The sequence below is a fragment of the Scyliorhinus torazame genome, chromosome 3, assembly GCF_047496885.1.
Source record: "Scyliorhinus torazame isolate Kashiwa2021f chromosome 3, sScyTor2.1, whole genome shotgun sequence".
Lineage (NCBI taxonomy): Eukaryota > Metazoa > Chordata > Chondrichthyes > Carcharhiniformes > Scyliorhinidae > Scyliorhinus > Scyliorhinus torazame.
The window spans coordinates 137,468,577-137,494,379 of NC_092709.1; the positions used below are offsets into that span (position 1 = coordinate 137,468,577).

General features: G+C 49.1%; 1 protein-coding gene across 1 annotated transcript in view; it reads right to left on the reverse strand.

The window, feature by feature from the left end:
- Window positions 1-25,803, reverse strand: part of wdfy3 (WD repeat and FYVE domain containing 3) — a 586,950-nt gene that overhangs the window by 273,028 nt on the left and 288,119 nt on the right. The window contains 1 exon segment of the mRNA XM_072496251.1: window positions 24,993-25,076. Coding sequence (XP_072352352.1) covers window positions 24,993-25,076 — 84 coding nt within the window.

Consider the following 25,803-nt stretch of genomic DNA (forward strand, 5'->3'; position numbering starts at 1 on the left):
AAAAGAAAAATATCGGCGGCGGCGGATAGATCGCGAAGAATCCTCGAGGACAGGGGCAGAAGGAAAAAGGAGCAAGATGGCAGCGGAGGGAGCCCAGGCGACATGGGGGCCGGACCAAGACGAATTTTTGAGACGGTGTGTGGAGCTGCTTAAGAAGGAGGTGCTGGCCCCGATGCTACAAGCAATTGAGGGGCTTAAGGAGACACAAAAGACCCAGGAGATGGAGCTCCGCGTGGTGGAGCAAAAGGTGACGGACAACAAGGACGAGATCCTGGGCCTGGCGATCAAAATGCAGACGCACGAGGCGCTCCACAAAAAATGCATTGAAAGGATTGAAGTCCTAGAAAACAGATCACGGAGAAAGAACCTTCGGATCCTGGGTCTCCCCGAGGGAGTGGAAGGAGCGGATGGCGGGGCTTACGGGAGCACGATGCTACGCTCGCTAATGGGAGCTGAGGCCCCCTCGGGCCCCTTGGAAGTGGAAGGGGCCCATCGGGTCCCTGCGAGGAGACCAAAGGCGGGAGAACCACCTAGGGCGACGATCGTGCGATTTCATCGCTTCAATGACAGAGAGGTGGTTCTGAGGTGGGCCAAAAAGGTACAAAGTAGTAGATGGGAGAATGCGGTGGTACGGGTGTACCGGATTGGAGTGCGGAGGTGGCGAGAAGGAGGGCGAGTTTTAATCGAGCCAAGGAGGTGCTACACAAGAAGATGAAGTTCGGGATGTTGCAGCCGGCGCGACTGGGTCACGCACCAGGAGAGGCATCACTACTTCGAAACGGCGGAAGAAGCATGGACCTTCATTAAAAACGAGAAACTGGATCAGAACTGAGGGACTGATGTTGGAGGGGAAACGACAATGCTGATGTATATAGAGATGTAAATTGGGGAGGGGGGGACACTGAGAAATGTGGGCGCCGGTGGGGGGGGGAAGAAGAGGCATAGGCGGGGGATGGGGAATGGGAGTGGGGCGGCAGAGGGAGCTGCGCCACGAGGGGCAGGACGGCTCTAGAGAACACGGGGCTTATTGTTCTTGTTCCCGCGCCAGAAAGATGATGGCGGGAAGATAGGCGCAAGGTAGATGGGAGTTCCCCACACGGGGGGGGGGGGTGTCAAGGAGAGAGCGGGAGAAGCCGGGGTCAGTTGAAGTCAGCTGACTTTCGGAAGCAATAGGGGGGGGAGTAATCAAGCTAGATGGGGATCTAGCGGGTGGGGGGGGTGGGGGAGATAACTGGGTTGCTGCTGCAGAGATCAAAGAGGAACTGGTAAAAAAAGGTGGTCGGGGCGGGAATGCGCCGCCTGGGGAATGGGATGTGGGACTGGCCTAGAGAGGGTGATGGGTAGTCGACAGGGGAGGGGGGCAGGCAGCCCCCCAGTTCGGCTGATCACGTGGAACGTGCGAGGCCTAAATGGGCCAATTAAAAGGGCCCGAGTGTTTGCGCACTTGAAAGGACTGAGGGCAGACGTGGCCATGCTTCAGGAGACGCACCTGAAGGTGGCGGACCAAGTTAGGTTAAGGAAAGGAGTGGGTGGGACAGGTGTTCCACTCAGGGCTGGATGCAAAGAACAGAGGGGTGGCCATACTGGTGGGGAAACGGGTGTCATTCGAAGCTAGGAACATTGTAGCAGACAGCGGAGGCAGATATGTGATGGTGAGTGGCAGACTGCAGGGAATGGAGGTCGTGTTGGTTAACGTATATGCCCCGAATTGGGATGATGCAGGATTTATGAAGCGGAATCTGGGACGTATCCCGGACCTGGAGGTAGGAAACCTGATAATTGGGGGGGGGAGAACTTCAACACCGTGTTGGACCCAGGGTTAGATAGATCTAGATCTAGGACCGGAAGAAGGCCGGCAGCGGCCAAGGTGCTTAGGGGGTTTATGGACCAAATGGGGGGAGTGGATCCGTGGCGATTTGTTAGGCCGATGGCCAAAGAGTTCTCCTTCTTCTCCCATGTTCACAAGGTGTACTCCCGGATAGATTTCTTTGTTTTGGGAAGGTCACTGATCTCGAGGGTGGAAGGAACTGAGTACTCAGCCATAGCTGTTTCAGATCATGCCCCATACTGGGTGGATCTGGAACTAGGAGAGGAGAGGGAGCAGCGTTCACTCTGGCGACTGGATGTGGGATTACTGGCGGATGAGGGAGTCTGCGGAAGGGTGCGGGGATGTATCGAAAGGTACCTGGAGGCCAATGACGACGGGGAGGTCCGAGTGGGAGTAGTATGGGAAGCACTAAAGGCGGTGGTCAGAGGAGAGCTGATCTCCATCAGGGCCCACAAGGGGAAAATAGAGGCCAAGGAAAGGGAAAGACTACTGGGGGAGATTTTGAGGGTAGATAAAGAATATGCGGAGGCCCCGGATGAAGGACTATACAGGGAGAGGCGACGACTCCAGACGGAGTTCGACCTGTTGACCACAGGGAGAGCGGAGGCACAGTGGAGGAAGGCACAGGGGATGAGATATGAATATGGGGAAAAGGCGAGTCGCCTGTTGGCCCATCAGCTGCGAAAGAGGACAGCGGCGAGTGAGATAGGGGGAATTAGGGATGAAATGGGAGCTACGGTGCGGAGAGCAGGGAAGATAAACGAGGTGTTTAAGACCTTTTACGAGAGACTATATAGGTCCCAACGCCCGGAGGGAAAAGAGGAAATGCGGCAGTTTTTGGATCAATTAAGGTTCCCGAGGGCGGAGGAGCAGGAGGTGGAAGGCCTGGGGGCGCCAATTGGGGTGAACGAGGTTACCAAGGGGCTGGGGAACATGCAGGCAGGGAAGGCCCCGGGACCAGATGGGTTCCCAGTGGAATTCTATAGAAAATATGTGGACTTGTTGGCCCCGCTGCTGGTAAGGACCTTTAACGAGGCCAGAGAAGGGGGGACCCTACCCCCGACAATGTCGGAGGCGACGATATCGCTAATCATGAAGCGGGATAAAGATCCGTTGCAGTGTGGGTCCTATAGGCCTATCTCACTGCTAAATGTGGACGCCAAGTTGCTAGCAAAGGTGCTGGCAACGAGGATAGAGGATTGTGTCCCGGGGGTGGTGCACAAAGACCAGACAGGGTTCGTAAAGGGGAGACAACTAAATGTCAACGTGCGACGGCTATTAGGGGTGATAATGATGCCCCCAGCAGAGGGGGAGGCAGAGATAGTGGCGGCAATGGATGCAGAGAAGGCATTTGATAGGGTGGAGTGGGAGTATCTATGGGAGGTGCTGAGGAGGTTCGGGTTCGGGGACGGGTTTGTCAGCTGGGTTAAACTCCTCTATGGGGCCCCAACGGCAAGTGTGGTCACAGGTCGGCAAAGGTCGGAGTATTTTCGACTACACGGGAACAAGACAGGGATGCCCGTTGTCCCCATTACTGTTCGCGCTGGCAATTGAACCACTGGCCATAGCGCTGAGAGACTCCAGAAAATGGAGAGGGGTGATTAGAGGGGGAGAGGAACACCGAGTGTCACTCTACGCGGATGACCTGCTGCTGTATGTGACGGACCCAGTGGGGGGATGACAGAGGTCATGCAGATATTGAGGGAGTTTGGAGATTTCTCGGGATATAGGCTTAACATGGGAAAGAGTGAGCTTTTTGTGATACACCCTGGGGACCAGAGTAGAGGGATAGATGGCCTACCGCTAAGGAGAGTGGAAAGAAACTTCCGATACCTGGGGATTCAGATAGCCAGGAGCTGGGGAACCTTACACAGACTCAATCTGACTCAGCTGGTGGAACAAATGGAAGTGGATTTCAAAAGGTGGGACATGCAGCCGCTGTCACTGGCGGGCAGAGTGCAGGCAATTAAGATGATGGTCCTCCCGAGGTTCCTATTTGTGTTCCAATGTCTCCCTATACTGATCACTAAGGCCTTCTTGAAAAAAAAGATAGGAGCATCACGAGCTTCGTGTGGGCAGGGAAGGCCCCGAGGGTAAGGAGGGGGTTCCTACAACGTAGCAGAGACAGAGGGGGACTGGCGCTGCCGAATTTGGGCGACTACTACTGGGCCGCCAACGTGGCGATGATTCGTAAATGGATGATAGAGGGAGAGGGAGCGGCGTGGAAAAGGTTGGAGATGAAGTCCTGCAAAGGGACGAGTTTAAAAGCGTTGGTGACGGCGCCACTACCGCTCTCCCCCAAAAAATTTACCACAAACCCAGTGGTGGCAGCAACATTAAGTATCTGGGGGCAATGGAGGCGACAGAGGGGTGTGCTCGGAGCCTCGGTGTGGTCCCCGATCAGGAACAACCATAGGTTTGCCCCAGGGAGGCTGGACGGAGGATTCCAGAGCTGGCACCAGGTAGGAATCAGGAGAGTGGAAGATTTATTTATAGACGGGACGTTTGCGAGCTTGGGAGCGCTTGAGGAAAAGTATGAGCTGCCCCGGGGAAATTTCTTTAGATATATGCAGGTGAGAGCGTTCACGAAACAACTGGTGAGGGAATTTCCGCTGTTCCCGACACAAGGGATCCAGGACAGGGTGCTTTCGGGGGTGTGGGTCGGGGAGGGCAAAGTGTCAGAGATATACCGGGAGATGAGAGAAGAGGGGGAGGAGTTGGTGGGCGAACTAAAGGGAAAATGGGAAGAGCTCGGGGAGGAGATTGAGGAGGGTTTGTTACCCTAAGCAGGGTAAATTCCTCTTCCTCGTGTGCCAGGCTTAGCCTGATCCAATTTAAGGTGCTGCATAGAGCACACATAACGGGAGCAAGGTTGAGCAGGTTCTTCGGAGTGGAGGACAAGTGTGGGAGGTGCGGGGGAAGCCCGGCGAACCACATATATGTTTTGGTTGTGTCCGGCACTGGAGGGGTATTGGAGGGGAGTGACGGGAGTGATCTCGAAGGTGGTGAAGGTCCGGGTCAAGCCAGGCTGGGGGTTAGCTATATTTGGAGTAGCTGATGAGCCGGGAGTGCAGGAGGCGAAAGAGGCCGATGTCGTGGCCTTTGCGTCCTTAGATGCCCGGCGTAGGATTTTACTCATGTGGAAGGAAGCGAAACCCCCCGGACTGGAGGCCTGGATAAATGATATGGCGGGGTTCATAAAACTAGAGCAGATGAAGTTTGCGCTGAGAGGATCGGCTCAAGGGTTCACCAGACGGTGGCAACCGTTCCTCGACTACCTAGCGGAACATTAGAGGGAAGATAGATAGCCAGCAGCAACTCAGGGTAAATTGTTTGGGTTTTTGGATGGGGAGAGGGGGCGGGGGGGGGGAGTATTACTTTGTGTTATTTGGTTAGTTTACCATGTTAGTTAAACAATGTTATATTGCAGTTATCATGTTACCTTTTTTTTGATTTGTAAGGGAAAAAATTGTTTTTGAAAACTTTAATAAAATATATTTTTTTTAAAAAGGGGAAAAAAAAAACAACTGTGCAAAGAGGAGTGGCAGGTCAGATGATTGGTCAGAATATAAAGAATGGCAGAGAGCGACTAAAATGTTAATCAGGAGAAAGAAATTAAGAGTATGAGTGGAAGCTAGCTAAAAATGTAAAAACCAAGAGCATGAGTTTCTACAGGTATTTAAGGAGGACAAAAGTAGACAAAAGTTGGTCCTCTAGTGAGTGACTGTAGATAATTAGGAAACAGTGAATGAAATTAACAAATATGTTTCCTTCCTTCTTTACTGTGGAAGGAGGAAAAACATTCCGTACCAGGTTCTTGATAATAGGTTCTTGATTATTAAGGGGATCAGGGGTTATGGAGAGAAGGCAGGTGAATGGGGATTGAGAAACATATCAGCCATTATTGAATGGCAGAGTAGATCTGATTTGCTGAAAGGCTTAATTCTGCTCCTATATCTTATGGTCTAACAGCTATAAATGAAGAGGTGGAAGGGAGAGGGGATCTTGGTGAAATTACAATCACCAGGAAAGCTGTACTGAGCAAACAGATTGGGCCGTGCGGGCTGACAAGTGTCCGGGTCCTGATGGACTTCATCCTCGGTATATAAAAGAGGTGGCGAATGAGGTAGTCGATGCATTGGTGTTAATTTTCCGAAGCTCGTTACACTCTGGAAAGGTTCTGTTAGATTGAAAAAAAAAATAGAAAATCTGACCCCTGTATTCAAGAAGAGATGGAGGCAGAAAACAGGAAAGTAAAGGCTAGTTAGCTTGACATCTGTCATGGGGAAGGCATTAGAATCAATCAGTAAAGAGGTTATTGCTGGAAGGTATCAGGAAGAATTAGCATGGTTTTGTGAAAGGAAAATCGTGTTTAACTAATTTACTGGAGTTCTTTGAAGGAGTAGCATGCACTGTGGGTAAAGGGAATCGTGTAGACGTGCTATACTTGGATTTCCAGAAGGCATTTGATAAGATATCAAATCAAAGGTGATGGTGAAAAATAAAACGTCAGGGTGTAGGGTATAACATATTAACATGGATAGAAGATTGGCTGTCAGGCAAAAACAGCGTATATATAAATGGATCTTTTTCTGATTGGCAGGAAGTGACAAGTGAAGTCCTGCAGGGGTCTGTGCCGGGACATAATTTTTTTTAGAATTTATATCAATTAGATGAGGCGAACGAATGTATGGTCACTAAATTTGCAGATGACATAAAGATAGGCAGGAAAGGACGTTTGAAGAGAAAATATAGATATAGATAGATTGAGTGAGTGGGAAAAATCTAGCAGACATATAATGCATAATGCGGGAAAATGAGGAGTTGTTCACTTTGGCACGAAGAATAAAAAAAGAAGAGTATTACTTAAATGGAGAATGACTGCAGAATTCGGAGGTGCAGAGAGATCTAGGTGTTATAGTGCAAGAGTCACAAAAAACATCTGCAGCTACAGCAAGTAATCAAGGCTGCTAATGGAATTCTATCCTTTATTATGAGAGAAATTGAACATAAAAAGAAGGATGGCATGCTTCAGTTCTACAGGGCATTAATGAGACCAAATCTAGAATACTGGGGCAGTTTTGGTCTCCTATTGAAGGAAGGATGTAAATGCATTGGAGGTGGTTCAGACGATATTTACTAAATTGATACCTGGAATGAGCAGGTTCTTTTATGAGGAAAGTTTGGACAGACTGGGCTTGTTTCCATTGGAGTTTAGAAGAGTGAAGGGCGACTTGATTGAAGGATATAATGTCATGGGCCAGGGTTTAGAGAACACCAAAGTATATCATGGAGTTCACCTGACCCACAACTTTTAATAGATTTTGGTTTTGGGAAGCACAAGGGCCCACTTTACAGGTTTGATGCAACAGAGATCTAAAGTATTTTTTTAAACTAAACAATGTTTATTCTATGGATCCAGTTAACATTTTATAAACCCACAGTAAACATCTTACCAACACTGATAACCCCCCAAAAAGATACAGTACTTTATAGGTAACCCTTAGTAACTTTCCTAACAACATCCATAAGCCCAAACACTTTTTAACAAAGACAGTAAGTTTGAATTCTCTACAGAGAACAGTTATCACTTTTAAATTATCAAGCGATCTAAACACCTTGTTTAACATAGAGAGAAACCAGCATACATCTGTTTGGTTCGAATGCAGCCCTCCAACTGAAATGGAAACGAAAACACAGAGCTAAAAGGAGCTTCCAGCTCAAAACGAAAGTAAAAAGCAGAATCACATCCCAGCTCCACCCACACTACAGTGGCAAAAGACCAATTCTGTGAGGAGCTTTACGCTGCCATTGGCAAAATCTCGAACACAGAACATCTCTACAAGACTGCAATACAAGACTGGAACTTCGAGGCATGACCCTCCTGCCTTGGGTATCATGGTCAGGGAAAAATAAATGAGAAGAGAAGCTAGTTGAGCTTTGCTACCGCCACGAGTTTTCTGAAACTAACAACTTCTTTCAAAATAAACCATGTCACAATGCATTCTGGAGAAATCCACGATCAGGGCACTGATACATGTGTTACAATTCCAGTTGATATCATAATTGGACAGGAAGGTCCCATATGGAACTTTGGCTCAAAACGTTCTAAAACGTGGAGGAACAGAATCGCAGGACTGCTGATTAATACGGACGTTCCCGTACCAGCCTCCCCGAACAGGCGCTGGAATGTGGCGACTAGGGGCTTTTCACAGTAACTTCATTTGAAGCCTACTTGTGACAATAAGCGATTTTCATTTTTAATTTTCTATTCAATTTTAAACATTTCTTAACATTCCATACGGTATATATTAGTTTTAAATTTTTAAACAAACAAATATCATATGAATATAATCCATTGTAGTCTTATCCATATCATAGTCGTGATAGGACATCAGCAATTACATTTTCTTTCAGGACACTTTTGCGTCAGTGCTGTCCAAGTAGTCCTGGTATTATCGACCTAAAGGTGGTCTCGGTGAGTCTCCATACTTTTACACAACAAAACGTTATCAATAATTTAGTTACATGCAGTTGTCTGGCTTTACCAGCAGAGTCTTGTACTCAATTGTACAACAGATTGTTGATTGCCGTTGAAACATTCATCATCAGTTTGTCTCATTTATAAATGGTTTTGTATCCTGCTTCTGTTGAGGATACCCAAAATAATTGGTAACAGCTGTTGCATTTGGACAGTGTCAAACACCAATCATTACATGTTCAAAAGTGGCCGACTATTCTGGCTACACTTGTACCCGCTCTTCAGCCTCCATATTTCATATTCCACCACAAACAATGTCCTCTGTGAAATATTGAGACAGCTGTAGTCCTTCATCTGTCCCTCCTGACCAGATCCTAGTGTCATCACTTCCTGTGTCACCATTACAAAAGGAATCTGACTGCTCTTGGAGCTCCACAGTTCCTGCAGTTTCTTTCATTGCAACGTGCTACATTGTGAGTAGCTCTCTCCGTTTTTGTGGTTGTTGCTGTTGCTCTTTAATCTCATGCAGACAATTTCTGGTATACTGGAGTTCCTGTCCAATCTGATGCGAGATCTCAGCTTTCTTCCAAATTTGAATTTCCAGACTAGCTTACTCTTCTGTGTAACAATCATTGATGTCTCCTGCTGGATTAAAGTTCCCATGCCAGCTGCTTCTTAGCTTCTTTCCATTCACTCTGTCAATGAGTTCTATGTTTTGTTTACATACATTTGTACCTGTGCTGTTGTTAGCAGATTGAGCTTGTATGGGTGTTGTTTATGGGAACATCATTTCTGAAAGCCACATCCTGGTTATTTTATAAAACATTTTTTATTGAAACAAAAGAAAATAAAACAATAATTTAGCTTGGCCAATCCACCTAACCTGCACATCTTTGGGTTGTGGGGGTGAAACCCACGCAGACATGGGGAGAAGGTGCAAACTCCACACAGACAGTGACCCAGGGCCGGGATTCGAACCCGGGTCCTCAGTGCCGCAGTCCCAGTGCTAACCACTGCACCACATGCCACCCTAATAAAAAAATAACTTTTAAACTTCTACTCCAACACCAACAGATTACATATAGTTTCTTAACCGTAACACATTAGTTCCCATTAAACCGCACTTAACAGAAACTGCAGCTCTCATGCCACCTACACAGGCAGGCAAAGGCAATACTTGCATTTCTCAAGCAATTTTTCTTCGGTTAGGGACATTCATTCAGAACCCTTTGCTAAAGCCTGCCTTGGTGGCAACTTTCATGTCCTCGGTCAGTCGATTTCCAAAACTTTCTACTGTACCTGTTCAAAGCAGCATTCCGTCTCTCTCTCGAAGCTCCACCCAGCCCCTCAAACAAAGGTTCTCTGGGGTTTCCAGACTTGAACCTATCATCATTATCTTGGCTGTTTGCTGGACCCCTCCCGGTTATACAAAAGAACAGAGCCATGCTATTGATATGCAACTAACGTTCTATTGACACACAAACAGGCCATCAGGCTCTGTAATGGGCTATTGGCTGGTCAGACAGGAGTGTCCTGAAGGGCAATGGAGCAGAGGCATCCTGTGTATTCCCACTAACATGTTTGAGTCTGACTGGGCAACATTACTCGGCCAGGAGTGACTGTATCCCTCTGACTCTAGGCTGGCAGTATTTTCCCTCAGTCGATTTAACCGCTAAATTGCCTGCTACATCTAGGATCTCATTTCTGGACTCAATTTCTAATATTTCCCTTGCGTAACAATGTCTCCTCAGAACCCCCCCAAATTATTGTCATGTGAGAGCTTCCAAACGTACCTACAAAAACACACTAAAATCTTCTCCCATAAGTATGCTTTCCCTTAGCGGTTTGCACTCTTAAATCCAGACTAGTTTTTCCCAAATGACACATTTAAACAAAGCTTCCGCTCCACTTTTAACAGAAAATCCAGTCCAGGATTTCACACCAACCTTTTAGGATTTCTTTGCTTTGACTGCAGTCCACAATTCCCAGACTATTAAAATTGCATCAGGCATTTGTTTTACCTTTGAAGGCTGCTGTATGACTTTCAATCTGGTTACTGCAATTGTCTCTTTAACTCGGAACACTTTGTTTACTCTTCCTTGAATTCTTCTGAACAATATCTTCGTCTGTGTTCTCTTAACTTCAGGTGTCTCAAATGCTTGTTCTGTCCAATTTCCTTGGTTATCTGGATTATATCTTGTTCCTTGGGAAGCTTGCACCTTTACAATTCCCTTGTCCTTTCCAGCTTCTCCTGGCAGGGTTGAGAGCTGTTCACACCCCTCTCCAAATGCAGCTAAAACTAATACTTAAAAGCTACTATACCTTACAGGGCCCCAGATGCTGAGCAACACCCACATGCTTATGCCTTGTGCAAACAAATGGTGATAAGAAACATATCAGACATGATACAATGGCAGAGCAGTCTCGATGGGCCGAATGACCTAATTCTGCTCCTATATCTTATGGTCTTATTCTTCAAATGGTAGCCCCCTCCAAGCACAATCGAAATATAGTTGGAACTTAACTAATCCCCACTAATACCTTTGTCTAGCAAGAACCTAACTATAGTTCGACTCTTCCAGGTACAGAAACATCAAATTAAACCCACTTAAAATAATACCTTATTTCTAATCTTTACCAATAGAAATATAAATCCTTTCAAACTACATTTATTTTCCGAATACCGGCTGGATGTGTTCATCCCCAGATGTAACTCTCTGGACAAGATTCTCAATATGCACAACTATGACAGCACTGACTGTGATACAGATCACTCCAGGGTGTGCCAGGATTAGGATGCCACCGTTGGAAGTATAAATGCCATTCTCACATCAACGTCAGCCATACTGCCTACCCAGCTAAAAACAAACAATTCCTCGACTTGCTTGACGAGGTGCCCTTTGACATTCCCACACGAGAAAAGTGAAATGGAACATTTTTCAATACATCATCTACAATATCGCAGTCTCAACATATGGGAAGCAAGAGCAGGAAAATGCTGACTAGTTTTGAGGCTAACATCACTATGATGGAAGTTGTTATTGAAGCTGAGCAATCCTCTCCCATTAAATACAATAGAGATTTGTGCGAGAAAACTCTGAATGCACTAAGAATCATTCAAAGTAAAACCCAACAGACACCTATGTGCCAATGACTGCTGGTTACAAGTTTGCCAGAATATCCAGATGTCTTCCAACACTGGGGCATGTATGAAAGATTTAAAAAGGCAACAGGTACATCAGCTCCACTGAAAACAAAGGCGGGGAAATCATCATTGACGGCAATAAACAGTTAAGAACTGGGTGAACTTGTACCTTGAGTTATACTCTAGGGCAAACATAGTCTCCGAGGAAGCTCCAGACACTACAAAAAGTCTGCCTACCTAGCAGAGCTAGGGGTTCAACCCACAATGGAGGTGCTGAGCAAAGCTATTGACTCACTTGCTAGGAGTCAAGCTTCATGTGCTGATGATATGCCACTTGAAATCATCAAGTGAAGGAAATGGGCACTCCTACACCATCTGCTTCTGCTGGAGGGAGGAGGAAGTGCTCCAAGATATGCGTGATGAAAAGATAGTGACTGCTCAAAAACAAGGGCAACCACAGCGATTACAACAACTATCAACACATCTCCCTACTGGGCATGATGAGAAAAGTATTTATCCATGTTGCCTTCATTAGACTGCAGATCTTGGCTGAACTCTTCTACCCTTAATCTCAATGCAGTTTCAGATTGGAAGATCTACCATTGGCATGACCTTCACAGTCTGGCAACTGCAAAAGAAAAGCTGTGAACAAAGGAGACTACTATATATCATCTTTATTGATCTCACCAAGGCAATAAACCATGCGAGCAAAGATTTAAACTTATAGAGAAAATTGGCTGCTTGCCATAGCTGCTCAATATGATTTCTTTCCATGACAATATGATGGATACGGTCAGCTATGATGGAGCAACATCGGAACCCTTTGAGCTGTGCAGTGGGTTCAACTGGATGGTGTTCTTTTTCTACTTGATATGCTTTCAGATTACCTACAAAGGGTGTTCACATAAATTCCACACTGATGGAAAGTTGTTCAGCTTTGTTCACCTAAGATCCAAGACAATGGTGCGCCCAAGTCCTCATCAGGTAGTTGGTTGACATTGATGATGCTGCACTGTATTTTTAAAAAATATGTTTATTCCAAACATAGTCAACATAACACAACCATCGAACAGAGTATACAGTTTGTACATTTTTTTCTCATTTACTCCCCCGCGCCAAACTGCTCCTCAAATTTATCCATGAACGGCCTCCACCATACCTCAAAGCCATTCTCTGACCCCCTTCGTGCAAATTTGATTTTCTCCAACCTGAGAAACATACAAGCCTCCCAACCATGCTGCAACCCCCGGCGGCATGGCCGACCTCCAATTCAAAAGTATCCACGCCAGGCAATCAGAGAGGCGAAGGCCATGACATCGGCCCCCTTCCCCTCCAGCAGCTCTGGCACCTCCGACACCCCAACAATCGCCACCGTAGGGTCCGGCTTCATCTCATCTCTTACAATCCTCAATAAGTTCCCGAACACTGCCTCACAAAAGTTATCCAACTCCTCACATCCTCAGAACATATGGGCATGGTTTGCTAGCCCCACCCACACCTCTTGCACCTGTCCACTACCTCCGGAAAAAATCCACTCATCCGAGCCCGAGTCATGTGGACCCTGTGCACCATCTTAAATTGTATAAGGTTCATCCTTGCATAGGAGGTTGAATTCACTCGGCGCATTACTTCACACCCAAGTCTCCATTCTATCTCCCTTCCCAACTCCCATTTCCTCTTGATCCACTTCTCTAACACAATGCCTTGTTCCCACAACCACCCATTTATCCCAATCCTACTATCCACCCCCTCATCCAGGGGCAACATTTTCTCCGAAAGCGTATACTCCGGAACCTGAGGGAACAAAGGCAGCTCCTTGCGAGCAAAGTCCCGCACCTGCCAATATCTAAACGTATTCTCACTTGGTAGCTCAAACCTCACCCGCAGATTCTCTAGCCCAGCAAACGTCCCCTCTGGGATGTTCCTGACCCACACTAATCCCTCCATCTCCTCTTCATCCCATCCACCCCCCCCCCCCCCCAACTTCCCCGGCGCAAACCTATAATTCCCACAGTGGAGTCATCACTGACATGTGGCACAGTTAAAGTGCCTCTTCAGCTGGTTCCAAATTTTTATAGACAACTCCACCACCAGACTCCTTGTACACTTCCTCGGAGCGAGCGGCAACAGGGCCGTCACCAGTGCCCTCTAACCTGATCCAATCTGCCCCCCTGCCCCTGCCACCATCGTCTCCATACAGGCTGCCCAATAGTAATGCAACAAGTTCGGGAGTGCAAACCACCTTCCCACCTCTGCCTTGCAACAGAGCCCTCTTCACCCTCGGCACTTTCCCTGCCCACACAAATTCCAAGATTAACGCATCTACCTTCCAAAAAAAGGCCTTGGGGAGGAAAATCGGGAGGGGCTGAAACAAAAACAGGAATCTTTGCAGTATATTCATCACCACCTGCAACCTCCCTGCCCACGTCAGATGCAGCACATCACACCATTAACCTCCTACACCTACCGTGTCAAATTTGATCTATGCATCGTGGCCCATTCACGGTTTGCCTGAATCCCCAGGTACCGGAGCAGCTCCCTTGCCACCTTAAATAGCAGTGCTCCCAGATTCACCCCCCCCCCTTGCTACATTCACCGGGAACACCTCGCTTTTCCCTTTAACAATACTAATCTTTATTAGTGTCACAAGTAGGCTTACATTAACACTGCAATGAAGTTACTGTGAAAATCTCCTAGTCGCCACATCACGGCACTTGTTTGGGTGCATTGAGGGAGAATTCAGAATGTCCAATTCATCTAACAAGCCCATCTTTCGGGACTTCCTTACATTCAATTTATAGCCCAAAAAGGCCCCAAACCTCTCCAGTAAGCCCATAATTCTGCCCATGCTTTCTAATGGGTCTATCATGAACAGCAACAGGTCATTGGCATAGTGACAACCGGTGCACCCTGCTCCCCCCTCTTATTCCCCTGCCACTCAGCCGAGGCCCAAAGTGCTATCACCAAGTGCGAAATCACTGACGCGAACAATAGCGGAGTCAGCGGACACCCCTGCCTCGAATCCCTGTGCAGCCGAAAATACCCCGAGTCCATCTCATTCGTTTGTACACTTGCCATCGGGGATGCATACAACAACTGAACCCACACCACAAACCTCGGCCCAAACCCAAATCTCCCCAGGATTTCAAACAAATACCTCCACTCCACCCAGTCAAAGGCCTTCGCTGCGTCCATTGACACAATCACTTCTCGCAGTCACCCCCCTCCCTGACGGGGTCATAGTTACATTTAACAACCGCCTAGTATTACTAGAGAGCTGCCTCCCCTTCACAAATCCCGTTTGATCCTCCAAGACCATCTCCGGCCACTTCCAACCTTCTCGCCAATACCTTTGCCAAGTCTTTTACGCCCGTATTCAGCAGCGAGATGGGCCTATAGGACCTGCACTCCAATGGATCCTTCCCCTTTATCGGGATCAGCGAACATAGCCAGCAACTCCCCCTTTTCCACTGCTTCACTAAACATGCCCAAAAGGTGGGAGGCCTCACGAACTGCTTATAAAATTCCGCCAGGTAGCCAGCCGGCCTCGGTGCCTTACCCGACTGCATTATGCCAATGCACTCCATCACCTCCTTTACCTCTTAACGGCTCCTCCAGTACCTGCCTCTTCCCCTCCTCCAACTCCGGGAAGTCAAGCCCATCTAAAAAGCGACTCTTATCAACACCCCCTCCGCCCCAATCTCAGCCCTATACAGCACCTCATAAAAGGCCTTGAACACTTAATTTACCCTCTCCAGAACCGACACCACAATCTCCCCTCCCACCGCCTTCACATGAACATTTTAATCGCCACTGCTTGTTGTCACAGCTGGTGAGCCAGCATGCGACTCGCCTTCTCCCCATAATCATACTGCACCCACCAGCGCCCTCCGCAGCTGACCCACCGGCCTTCCTGTCGTCAATCGATCAAATTGCACCTGCAGCTTTTCTTTCCACCAACAACTCCTTTTTGGGGGCCACAGAGTATCTCCTATCCATCTCACCCTTCTCGTCCAACTGGCGCCGATGTTCCTCCCTCCCCATCCTATCCTTTCCGCCCCCCGGACCACCACCTTCACGGCCTCCCAAAACATCGCTGCCGACACCTCCCCATTCAGATTAAGCCCAACATAATTCTTAATCCGCACTGCCGCCTTCCCAAAGAACTCCTTGTCGGCCAAAAGCCCCAAATCCAACCGTACCTAAGCTTCTGTGCCTGACCTAAACAAAGTCTCACAGCTAGTCCCACATATTCCTCACCTTCTACCCCCATCAGCACTGCCCGGCTCACCACAAAAAAGTCAATCTGGGGATGTACCCTATGCACATGCGAGGAGGAGTACTCCCTCTCTCCCGGGTACCCAAACCTCCACGGATCCACCATCCTCTCCATAAAGCCTCACGCCATTCTCAACCACCCCGGTGACTTGGGGCTCGACGTATTCATCTTCGGCTCCAATATTGGATTGGATTTGTTTATTGTCACGTGTACAGAGGTACAGTGAAAAGTATTTTTCTGTGAGCAGCTCAACAGATCATCAAGTACATGGGAAGAAAAGAAAATACATAATAGGGCAACACAGGTATACAATTTAACTACATAAGCACTGGCATCGGATGAAGCATACAGGGTGTAGTGTTAATGAGGTCAGTCCATAAGTGGGTCATTTAGGAGTCTGGTAACAGTGGGGAAGAAGCTGTTTTTGAGTCTGTTCGTGCGTGTTCTCAGACTTCTGTATCTCCTGCCGGATGGAAGAAGTTGGAAGAGTGAGTAAGCCGGGTGGGAGGGGTCTTTGATTATGCTGCACGCTTTCCCCAGGCAGCGGGAGGTGCAGATGGAGTCAATGGATGGGAGGCAGGTTCGTGAGATGAACTGGGCAGTGTTCACGACTCTCTGAAGTTTCTTGTGGTCCTGGGCCGAGCAGTTGCCATACCAGGTTGTGATGCAGCCAGATCGGATGCTTTCTATGGTGCATCTGTAAAAGTTGGTAAGGGTTAATGTGGACATGCCGAATTCCCTTAGTTTTCTGAGGAAGTATAGGCACTGTTATGCTTTCTTGGTGATAGCGTCGACGTGGGTGGACCAGGACAGGTTTTTGGAGATGTGCACCCCATGGAATTTGAAACTGCTAACCATCTCCACCTCGGCCCCGTTGATGCTGACAGGGGTGTGTACAGTACTTTACTTCCTGATGTCAATGACCAGCTCTTTAGTTTTGCTGGCATTGAGGGAGAGATGGTTGTCGCTACACCACTCCACTAGGTTCTCTACCTCCCTCCTGTATTCTGACTGATCGTTATTCGAGATCCGGCCCACTATGGTCGTATCGTCAGCAAACTTGTAGATGGCGTTGGAACCAAATTTTGCCATGCAGTCGTGTGTGTACAGGAAGTAGAGTAGGGGGCTAAGTACGCAGCCTTGCGGGGCCCCGGTATTGAGGTCAATTGTGGAGGAGGTGTTGTTGTTCATTCTTGCTGATTGCGGTCTGTTGGTCAGAAAATCGAGGATCGGACTTCCAGGTGCGGCTATGCAGAGCTAAGTCGCATGTTCGGCAGCTCCCGCTTGGAATGGACTTTTGGGCTCTTTACAGGGCCCCCAACGGAATTTTTTCGACATTTCCCGGTGTGGGAAGAAGACTGTAACATTCCTCCGACAGTGTCCCCCAGGAATGGTATGTCTCTTGGTTACCAGAACCGGCAGGAACAGTAAAAGATTTGGCTGGAAAGACAAAAGCCTCTTCCAGCATGCAGGCGGGGGAAGGGCAAACTTAAAAGGCTTCAAGCTGACTTGAGGGCCTTTATTAAAGGTGAATTCTAGCAGCAGAGGGAACAACTGTGAAAAGATCTCACCACGGCCATTGAAGAAGCGGGGACGAGGCTTCCGGTGGCGGCCATGGAGGAGTAGGTCACGCATTCGGCAGCTCCCGTCTGGAACGGACTCTCAGACCTTTTTCAGGAGTTTCCGCAGACTTTTTGGGGCAGATTGGTGAAGCGAACACTGCCAAAAGGATTCCCTCTCGAGACTTCCGGTTGCGGCTATGCGGAGCTATGTCGCACACTCGGCGGCTCCTGCAAAAACTGACTTTTGGGCTCTTTTCAGGACCCCCAAGAGCACTTTTTCGATGTTTCGATGTTTCTCAGTGTGGGAAGGAGTTAATAACAGCTCCCCGTCAGTATATGGCTTTAACTAGGAGCAGGGCGACAAAAAAGGTGGTGGTGGACCCGAAGAAGGGAGGGAAGGACAAAATGACGGCGGGCGGAGACCAGGCAGCGTGGAGGCAGTGGGCGGAGGAGCAACAGGAGGGTATCCAGCGCTGCCGCAGAGAGATTAAAACGGACCTGCTAGAGCCGATGAAGGCTTCTATTGATAAGCTGCTGGAGACACAGACGGCCCAGGGGCTGGCGATCCGAGAGGCTCGACAAAAGATCTCTGACAATGAGGACGAGATCTTAGGCTTGGCGGTAAAGGTGGAGGCGAACGAGGAGCTCCACAAGAAATGGCAGGAGCGGTTCGAGGAGATGGAGAATCGGTCGAGGCTGAAGAATCTGCGGATTCTGGGCCTCCCGGAGGGGCTGGAGGGGCCGGACGTGGGGGCCTATGTGGTCACCATGTTGAACTCGCTGATGGGAGCGGGGTCCTTCCAGGGGCCCCTGCAGCTGGAAGGGGCCCATAGAGTGTTGGCGAGGAGGCCCAAGGCTGACGAGCCTCCGCGGGCGGTGCTGGTGCGGTTCCATCGGTTCGCCGATCGGGAGTGTGTGCTCAGGTGGGCCAAGAAGGAGAGGAGCAGCAGGTGGGAGAACGCAGAGGTCCGAATATACCAGGACAGGAGTGCGGAGGTGGCGAAGAGGGGGGCCGGGTATAATCGAATGAAGGCGGTGCTGCACAGGAAGCGGGTGAAATTTGGCATGTTGCAGCCGGCGCGACTGTGGGTTACCTACAAGGACCCTCACGATTATTTTGAGTCTCCGAGAAGCTGGACACAGACTGAGGGTCGGGATGGGCGATTGGGGACTGCGGTGTATATGTTATGCCTATTTTTTGTTCGGGGGGGGGGGGGGGGGGGGGGGGCCTTTGCATTGTTTTGGGTTTCTTTTTTTCTGTGTTTTTCTCTTTCGGGTTGGGGAGGGTGGATGGGGCGGGTTGGGCACTGTTTTGGTTGGTGGCGGGGCCTGGTAGGTGGAGAGCGCGGGCTTTTTTCCCACGCCAAAGACTGGGGGGAACGGGGCCAGGAAGCGAGGATTGTTTCCTGTGCTTAGAACGGAGGGGAGGGGGAGAGCCTGTGGATGGGGAGCGGTAGAGGAGGGTGTGCCACACAATGGGAGGAGTCGAAGGGGAGGCGGGAGTGGCCGGGGTCAGCAGGAGTCAGCTGACTTGCGGAAGTGCAATGGGGGGAGTAAACCAGCTAGGATGGGTCCTAGCCGGGGGGGGGGGGGGGGGAAATCGAGTTGCTGCTGCTAAGGTCAGGGAGGAGCTGGAGCTGGAGCGAGTGGGGGGTATGCCGCTGTAGGGAACGGGCCGGGTGTGGGGTGCGGGCACGTGGCTGGCCGAGGAGGGGTCATGGCTAGTCGGCAGGGGAGGGGGGCGGGTAGCCCCCTGATCCGGCTGATAACCTGGAATGTAAGGGGACTGAATGGGCCGGTTAAGTGGGCCCGTGTGTTCGCGCACCTGAAGGGGCTCAAGGCGGATGTGGTTATGCTCCAGGAGACACACCTGAAGGTGGCAGACCAGGTAAGACTGAGGAAAGGGTGGGTAGGTCAGGTATTTCACTCGGGGCTAGATGCCAAAAATCGAGGGGTGGCGATCTTGGTGGGAAAGAAGGTGTCATTCGAGGCGTCGAGCATTGTGGCAGATAATGGCGGTAGGTACATAATGGTAAGTGGTAAGTTGCAGGGCGAGAAGGTGGTACTGGCCAATGTGTATGCTCCGAACTGGGACGATGCGGGTTTTATGCGGCGTATGTTGGGTTGGATCCCAAACTTGGAAGTGGGGGGCCTGATAATAGGGGGAGACTTTAACACGGTGTTGGATCCGGCGCTGGATCGCTCCAGGTCTAGGACAGGTAGAAAGCCGGCGGCTAGAGTGCTGAGGGGATTTATGGACCAAATGGGAGGGGTGGACCCTTGGAGATTTGCAAGGCTGGGGGCTAGGGAATTTTCATTCTTCTCACATGTCCATAAGACATATTCTCGAATCGACTTTTTCATTTTGAGTAGGGCGCTGATAGCGAGAGTAGAGGATACAGAGTATTCGGCAATAGCCATTTCGGACCACGCCCCGCATTGGGTGGACTTGGAGATGGGGGAGGAGAGGGACCAGCGCCCGCTGTGGCGCTTGGAGGTGGGGCTGTTGGCGGACGAGGAGGTGAGCGAGCGGGTCCGAGGAAGTATAGAGAGGTACTTGGAGACCAACGACAACGGGGAGGTCCGAGTGGGGATGGTATGGGAGGCACTGAAGGCGGTGGTGAGGGGAGAGCTGATCTCCATTAGGGCACACAAGGAGCGGAGGGAGAGGGAGAGGCTGGTGGGGGAGATGGTGAGGGTAGAGAGGAGGTACGCGGAAGAGCCTGAGGAAGGATTGTTGAGGAAGAGGCGCAGCCCCCAGGCCGAATTCGACCTGGTGACCACCAGGAAGGCGGAGGTGCAGTAGAGGAAGGCCCAGAGGGCAGTCTACGAGTATGGGGAAAAGGCAAGCCGGTGCTGGCGCATCAGCTGTGGAAGCGGGACGCAGCTAGGGAGATCGGGGGAGTTAAGGTCAGGGGAAAGAGCGTGGTGCGGAGTGGGGTTGGCATCAATGGGGTCTTCAGGGACTTCTACGAGGAATTGTACGGATCCGAGCCCCCACGGGAGGGAGGGATGGGCCGTTTCCTGGACCAATTGAGGTTTCCAAAGGTGGAAGAGGGACTGGTGGCGGGACTGGAAGCCCCGATTGGGCTGGAGGAGCTGATCAAAGGGATAGGAAGCATACACGCGGGGAAGGCACCGGGACTGGACGGTTTCCCGGCCGAGTTCTATAAAAAATATATGGACCTGTTGGGCCCGCTGTTAGTTAGAACCTTTAATGAGGCAAGGGAGGGGAGGGCTTTACGCCCGACGATGTCCCGGGCACTGATCTCCTTGATCCTGAAGCGGGACAAGGATCCCCTGCAATGTGGGTCTTACAGGCCGATTTCCTTGCTAAATGTAGATACCAAGCTGCTGGCGAAGGTCTTAGCCACGAGGATTGAGGATTGTGTGCCGCAGATCATCCATGAAGACCAGCCGGGGTTTGTGAAGGGGAGACAGTTGAACGTGAATGTGCGGAGGCTTTTGAACATTATCATGATGCCGGCGAGGGAGGGGGAGGCAGAGATAGTGGTGGCGATGGACGCTGAGAAAGCCTTCGATAGGGTGGAGTGGGGGTACCTGTGGGAGGTGCTGAAGAGGTTCGGATTTGGGGAGGGGTTTTTCAGGTGGGTTAGGCTGTTGTATGAGGTCCCGATGACGATTGTGGCCACAAATAGGAGGAGGTCCGAGTACTTTCGGTTGCACCGAGGGACGAGACAGGGGTGTCCCCTGTCCCCCCCCTGCTCTTCGCACTGGCGATTGAACCCCTGGCTATGGCACTGAGAGAGTTGAGGAACTGGAGGGGGTTGGTGCGGGGTGGGCAGGAGCATAGGGGGTCGCTTTATGCGGACGACCTGCTGCTGTATGTGGCGGACCCGGTGGGAGGAATGCCAGAGGTAATGAGGATCCTTCGGGAATTCGGGGACTTTTCGGGGTACAAGCTCAATATGGGGAAGAGCGGGCTGTTCGTAGTTCAGCTAGGGGACCAGGAGAGGTGGATTGGCAGATCTCGTAAACTTACCAGGTGATGCAGGAGGAGGAGGCGGCCTCGGTTGTGGAGTTGAAAGGTAAGTGGGAGGAGGAGTTGGGAGAGGAGATCGAAGAGGGGACGTAGGCAGATGCCCCAGGGAGGGCGAACTCTTCCTCTTCGTGCGCAAGGCTCAGCCTCATACAGTTTAAGGTGCTGCACAGGGCACACATGACCGGGACAAGAATGAGCCGGTTCTTTGGGGGTGAGGACAGGTGTGTTAGGTGCTCAGGGAGCCCAGCAAATCACACCCATACGTTCTGGGCATGCCCAGTGCTGGAGGAATTTTGGAAGGGCGTAGCGAGGACGGTGTCGAGGGTGGTAGGAGGCGAAAGAGGCCGGAATTCTGGCCTTTGCATCCCTGGTAGCCCGGCGAAGGATTCTCCTTCGGTGGAAAGATGCGAGGCCCCCAAGCGTGGAATCCTGGATCAGCGATATGGCAGGGTTCATTAAATTGGAGAGGATAAAATTTGCCTTGAGAGGGTCGGTACAAGGGTTCTTTAGGCGGTGGCAACCGTTCTTAGACTTTCTGGCAGAACGATAGACATTGGTCAATGGCAGCAGCAGCTCGGGGGGGGGGGGGGGTTACTTTATTTTTGTTTATGTTATTTACACTGGAGGGTCTGAGGGGGTGTATACACCTGTTGTGTTAAGTCGGGGTGTTAATGTTAATTTATTATTTATGTACGGGGTGGGGGGTTTGGGGGTTGCTTTTTTAGATTGTGTTTTCTACTTAACCCTGTTGGGTTCTTTTTTCTTTCTCATTTTGTTATTGATATTTTATGAAAACCTTTAATAAAAATTATTTTAAAAAGAAAAAAGAAAATTGAGGATCCAGTTGCAGAGTGGGGAGCCAAGTCCTAGGTTTTGGAGTTTTGATATGAGCTTGGCTGGGATTATGGTGTTGAAGACGGAGCAGTAGTCAATAAATAGGAGTCTGATGTAGGAGTCCTTTTTGTCGAGATGCTCTAGGGATGAGTGTAGGGCCAGGGAAATTGCGTCTGCTGTGGACCAGTTGCGACGGTATGCGAATTGCAGTGGATCAAGGCTTTCTGGGAGTATGGAGATGATGCGCTTCATGATCAACCTCTCGAAGCACTTCATTACGACTGAAGTCAGGACCACCGGACGGTAGTCATTGAGGCACGTTGCCTGGCTCTTCTTTGAAACCGGTATGATGGTGGTCTTCTTGAAGCAGGTGGGGACCTCGGAGTGGAGTAGTGACAGGTTAAAGATGTCCGCGAAGACCTCTGCCAGCTGGTCCCTGTAGGCTCTGAGTGCACGACCAGGGATCCCGTCCGGGCCCGTCGCCTTCCGAGGGTTCACTTTCAGGAAGGCCGATCTGACTTCGGAAGCTGTGATGGTGGGTATGGGTGAGTTATGGGCTGCTGGGGCACTCGACAGCGGATTGTTAGTTACCTGCTCGAACCAAGCATAGAATGCATTGAGTTCATCGGGGAGTGGTGCGCTGCTGCCGGAGATACTGCTTGGCTTCGCTTTGTAGCCCGTTATGTTGTTTAGTCCTTGCCACAACCGCTGAGAGTCTGTCTGTGGCTCTAGCTTGGTTTGATATTCTCTCTTGGCATCTCGGATGGCTTTGCGAAGGTCGTACCTGGATTTCTTGTATAGGTCAGAGTCATCTGACTTGAACGCCTCAGACCTGTCCTTCAGTAGGGACTCAATCTCGTGATTGAGCCATGGTTTCCGGTTGGGGAACGTACGTACTGCTTTCTTTGGCACGCAGTTGTCCACACATTTGCTGATGAAGTCTGTGACGGTGGAGGCATAGTCATTTAAGTTGGTCGCTGAGTTCTTAAATATGGACCAGTCCACTATCTCTAAGCAGTCACGTAAGAGCTCTTCTATTTCCTTGGACCAGCACTGCATGACCTTCTTAGCTGGATTCTCCCGCTTGAGTTTCTGCTTGTATGCCGGGAGAAGGAGCACCGTCTTATGGTCTGATTTCTCAAAGTGCGGTCGGGGGATGAATACACTATTAAAATTATGCCCAAGAATCAGCTGGTGAGAGTCTAAATCCGGGGTCACCCCTAATAGCCTCATGAATCCGGCATCATCCGGATTAGGCACCTAACATTCACCAACACCACTGGAATCAATCCCCACCCACACCCTCCGGGTCCCACAACCACCTCACTCCCGCAATCCCCATTTTCTTGTTCAACAGTATGACAATGCCCCTCAAACCAAGTAGAACACTTGCCCGATCCACCCCTTCCTCAACCTCACTTAGAGGTGCGTCTCTTGCAGGAAAATCACCTTTTCAAGTGTGCGAATACCCGGGACTGCTTAACCGTACCATTTAGCCTGCGTACATGCCATGTCACGACGCCCTAGAGTCTGCCATCATCACCCCCTATCCCCACTCTGAATTGGGCCCACCCAAGATGGGCCCCCCGTCCATGACCAAATTCACCCTCCATAACTGCTACCTCACCCCCCCCCCCAACTGGCTAACCACCGAAGCCACCCACCACTTCAATTCCTAGCATTTCTCGATCGTGTGACGACTCCCATCTGAAGACCCTAACCCAAAAACCCACCCGTTGTTTCTCTACAATAACAATTTAACTTCAATACAAAGATACAATTAAAAAATGCAAAAAATAAAAAAGGGAGCTGCAACCACCCCCATAACAATCTTTCCAAATCGGCAAACAGAAACAGATAACAAAATTCAACAGAGACAGAACCTCCACCCACATTCTTCCTTCAGTCAGTCACCCCCCCCACCCCCTCCAAGCTTTTGTTCCTTAAGAAAGTCACTGGCCTCCGCTGGTATTGCACTAATATTTCATAATGAGAAACACCTTCCATGCCTAATGGATAGACTCTCACACATTTAAAGAATTTGGTATTACCATCAGCATCAGGAGGATAAATATCATTGTCCAGAATGTTGCCATACTGCTTTCTAGCAGCATTGATAATGTGACGCTGGAGGTTGCTGACAGACAGTTTCATTAATCTGCACTCCACAATCACCAACAATGTATCATTTAATGCTTTGACAAAGGATCATCTGGACTCGAAATGTTAGCTCTTTTCTCTCCCTACAGATGCTGCCAGACCTGCTGAGATTTTCCAGCAGTTTCTTTTTGGTTTCACCTTACGAGATGGAAGGCTGTTACAGATTGGGCATTCTTACATGTACACACTTCAATAAAGAAAGTTTGAATAAAATGATTTTGAGAAGGTTAAGTTGACGAGGTCACATACTCTAGGGTTAAAACACTGGACTGCATATATCAAGGGTTTGCATCCCTACTTGAACTGACGATTACATTTGGATATCCTCAAATGGCCAGGTTTTGTGGGGTTCATGATCAAACTGCTGGTCAGGTACCTTGCAGCCAAGTGACCATTCGCTCATGGCATATTATATTAATATAAACATCCAGAGTACCTCACAAATATCACCTAATATGGAGAAGCTATCAAGAAACCTGCAAGCCACATCATCTTGGCCTAGCTGGAAGGCTGTAGCATAGGAAAAAGCAAGGCAAAAAGTTAAGAAGAAAAAGGAAGGATATATATTTCTATATATTCATCACTGACCCACTTACAAAGAAAGATCTAAATGTGAAAGTTATATAACAACATTAGAGAACAGTTTGAGGTGTATCAGTAAAACAAAAACTAGGCTAAATTATTCCTACTGGGCCAGTACCTTTTTCTGGACAAAGCTGGAGTACCCCAAGGAGAGGGAAGGGTAGTCTCATGTGTCAAGTAAGGCGGAACTTGTTCAGCAAGACTATAGACAAAAAAAGCAAACGTTGTTGGACAAGGATTGTTAGGAAGAAATAAGCACAAGTTTGTTAGTACAATTACAGCTAAGAATGCAAATTGGATTAAGAAAACAACATGAAAAGCAGGACAAAAAGCAGCAGCTTACATCCATCACTGGTGGGTGAAGAACCAATGGAAACAGAAAATAGGTGCAAAGAAAAGAAATAAACCAAGTTTCTAGGTAAATTGGCAAGATTTATAATTGTACTCACAGAAATATCTACATACATATTACTATAATAAACATTTTTTTTTTTTTTAAATTGGTAATGGTTTTAAGTACATCAAGAAATTTATTTAATATAAACTTTTTTAATGATGTAACAAAAACATTTTTTTAGACAAACGCTTTGAATGGGAGCATAAAGTTCACTTACTGCAGCAATCTTGTCTCAAAAACACAAGTTCACATAAAACAAACTTAGACATTATCTATCAAACACTCTTTTATCTGCGATTAGTCATTAGTCAGGTTCCAGTAGTAGCACACACACCTCTGGGTCACAAGGTTTTGGGTTCAAGGCACGTTGAGACATCCAATGGCCATGAAAAGCCCTCTTTAAATGCAAGACTTCCATTTTTCTTTTTACATAGAACATAGAACAGTACAGCACAGAACAGGCCCTTCGGCCCTCGATGTTGTGCCGAGCCTTGTCCGAAACCAAGATCAAGCTATCCATCCCCTGTCATTC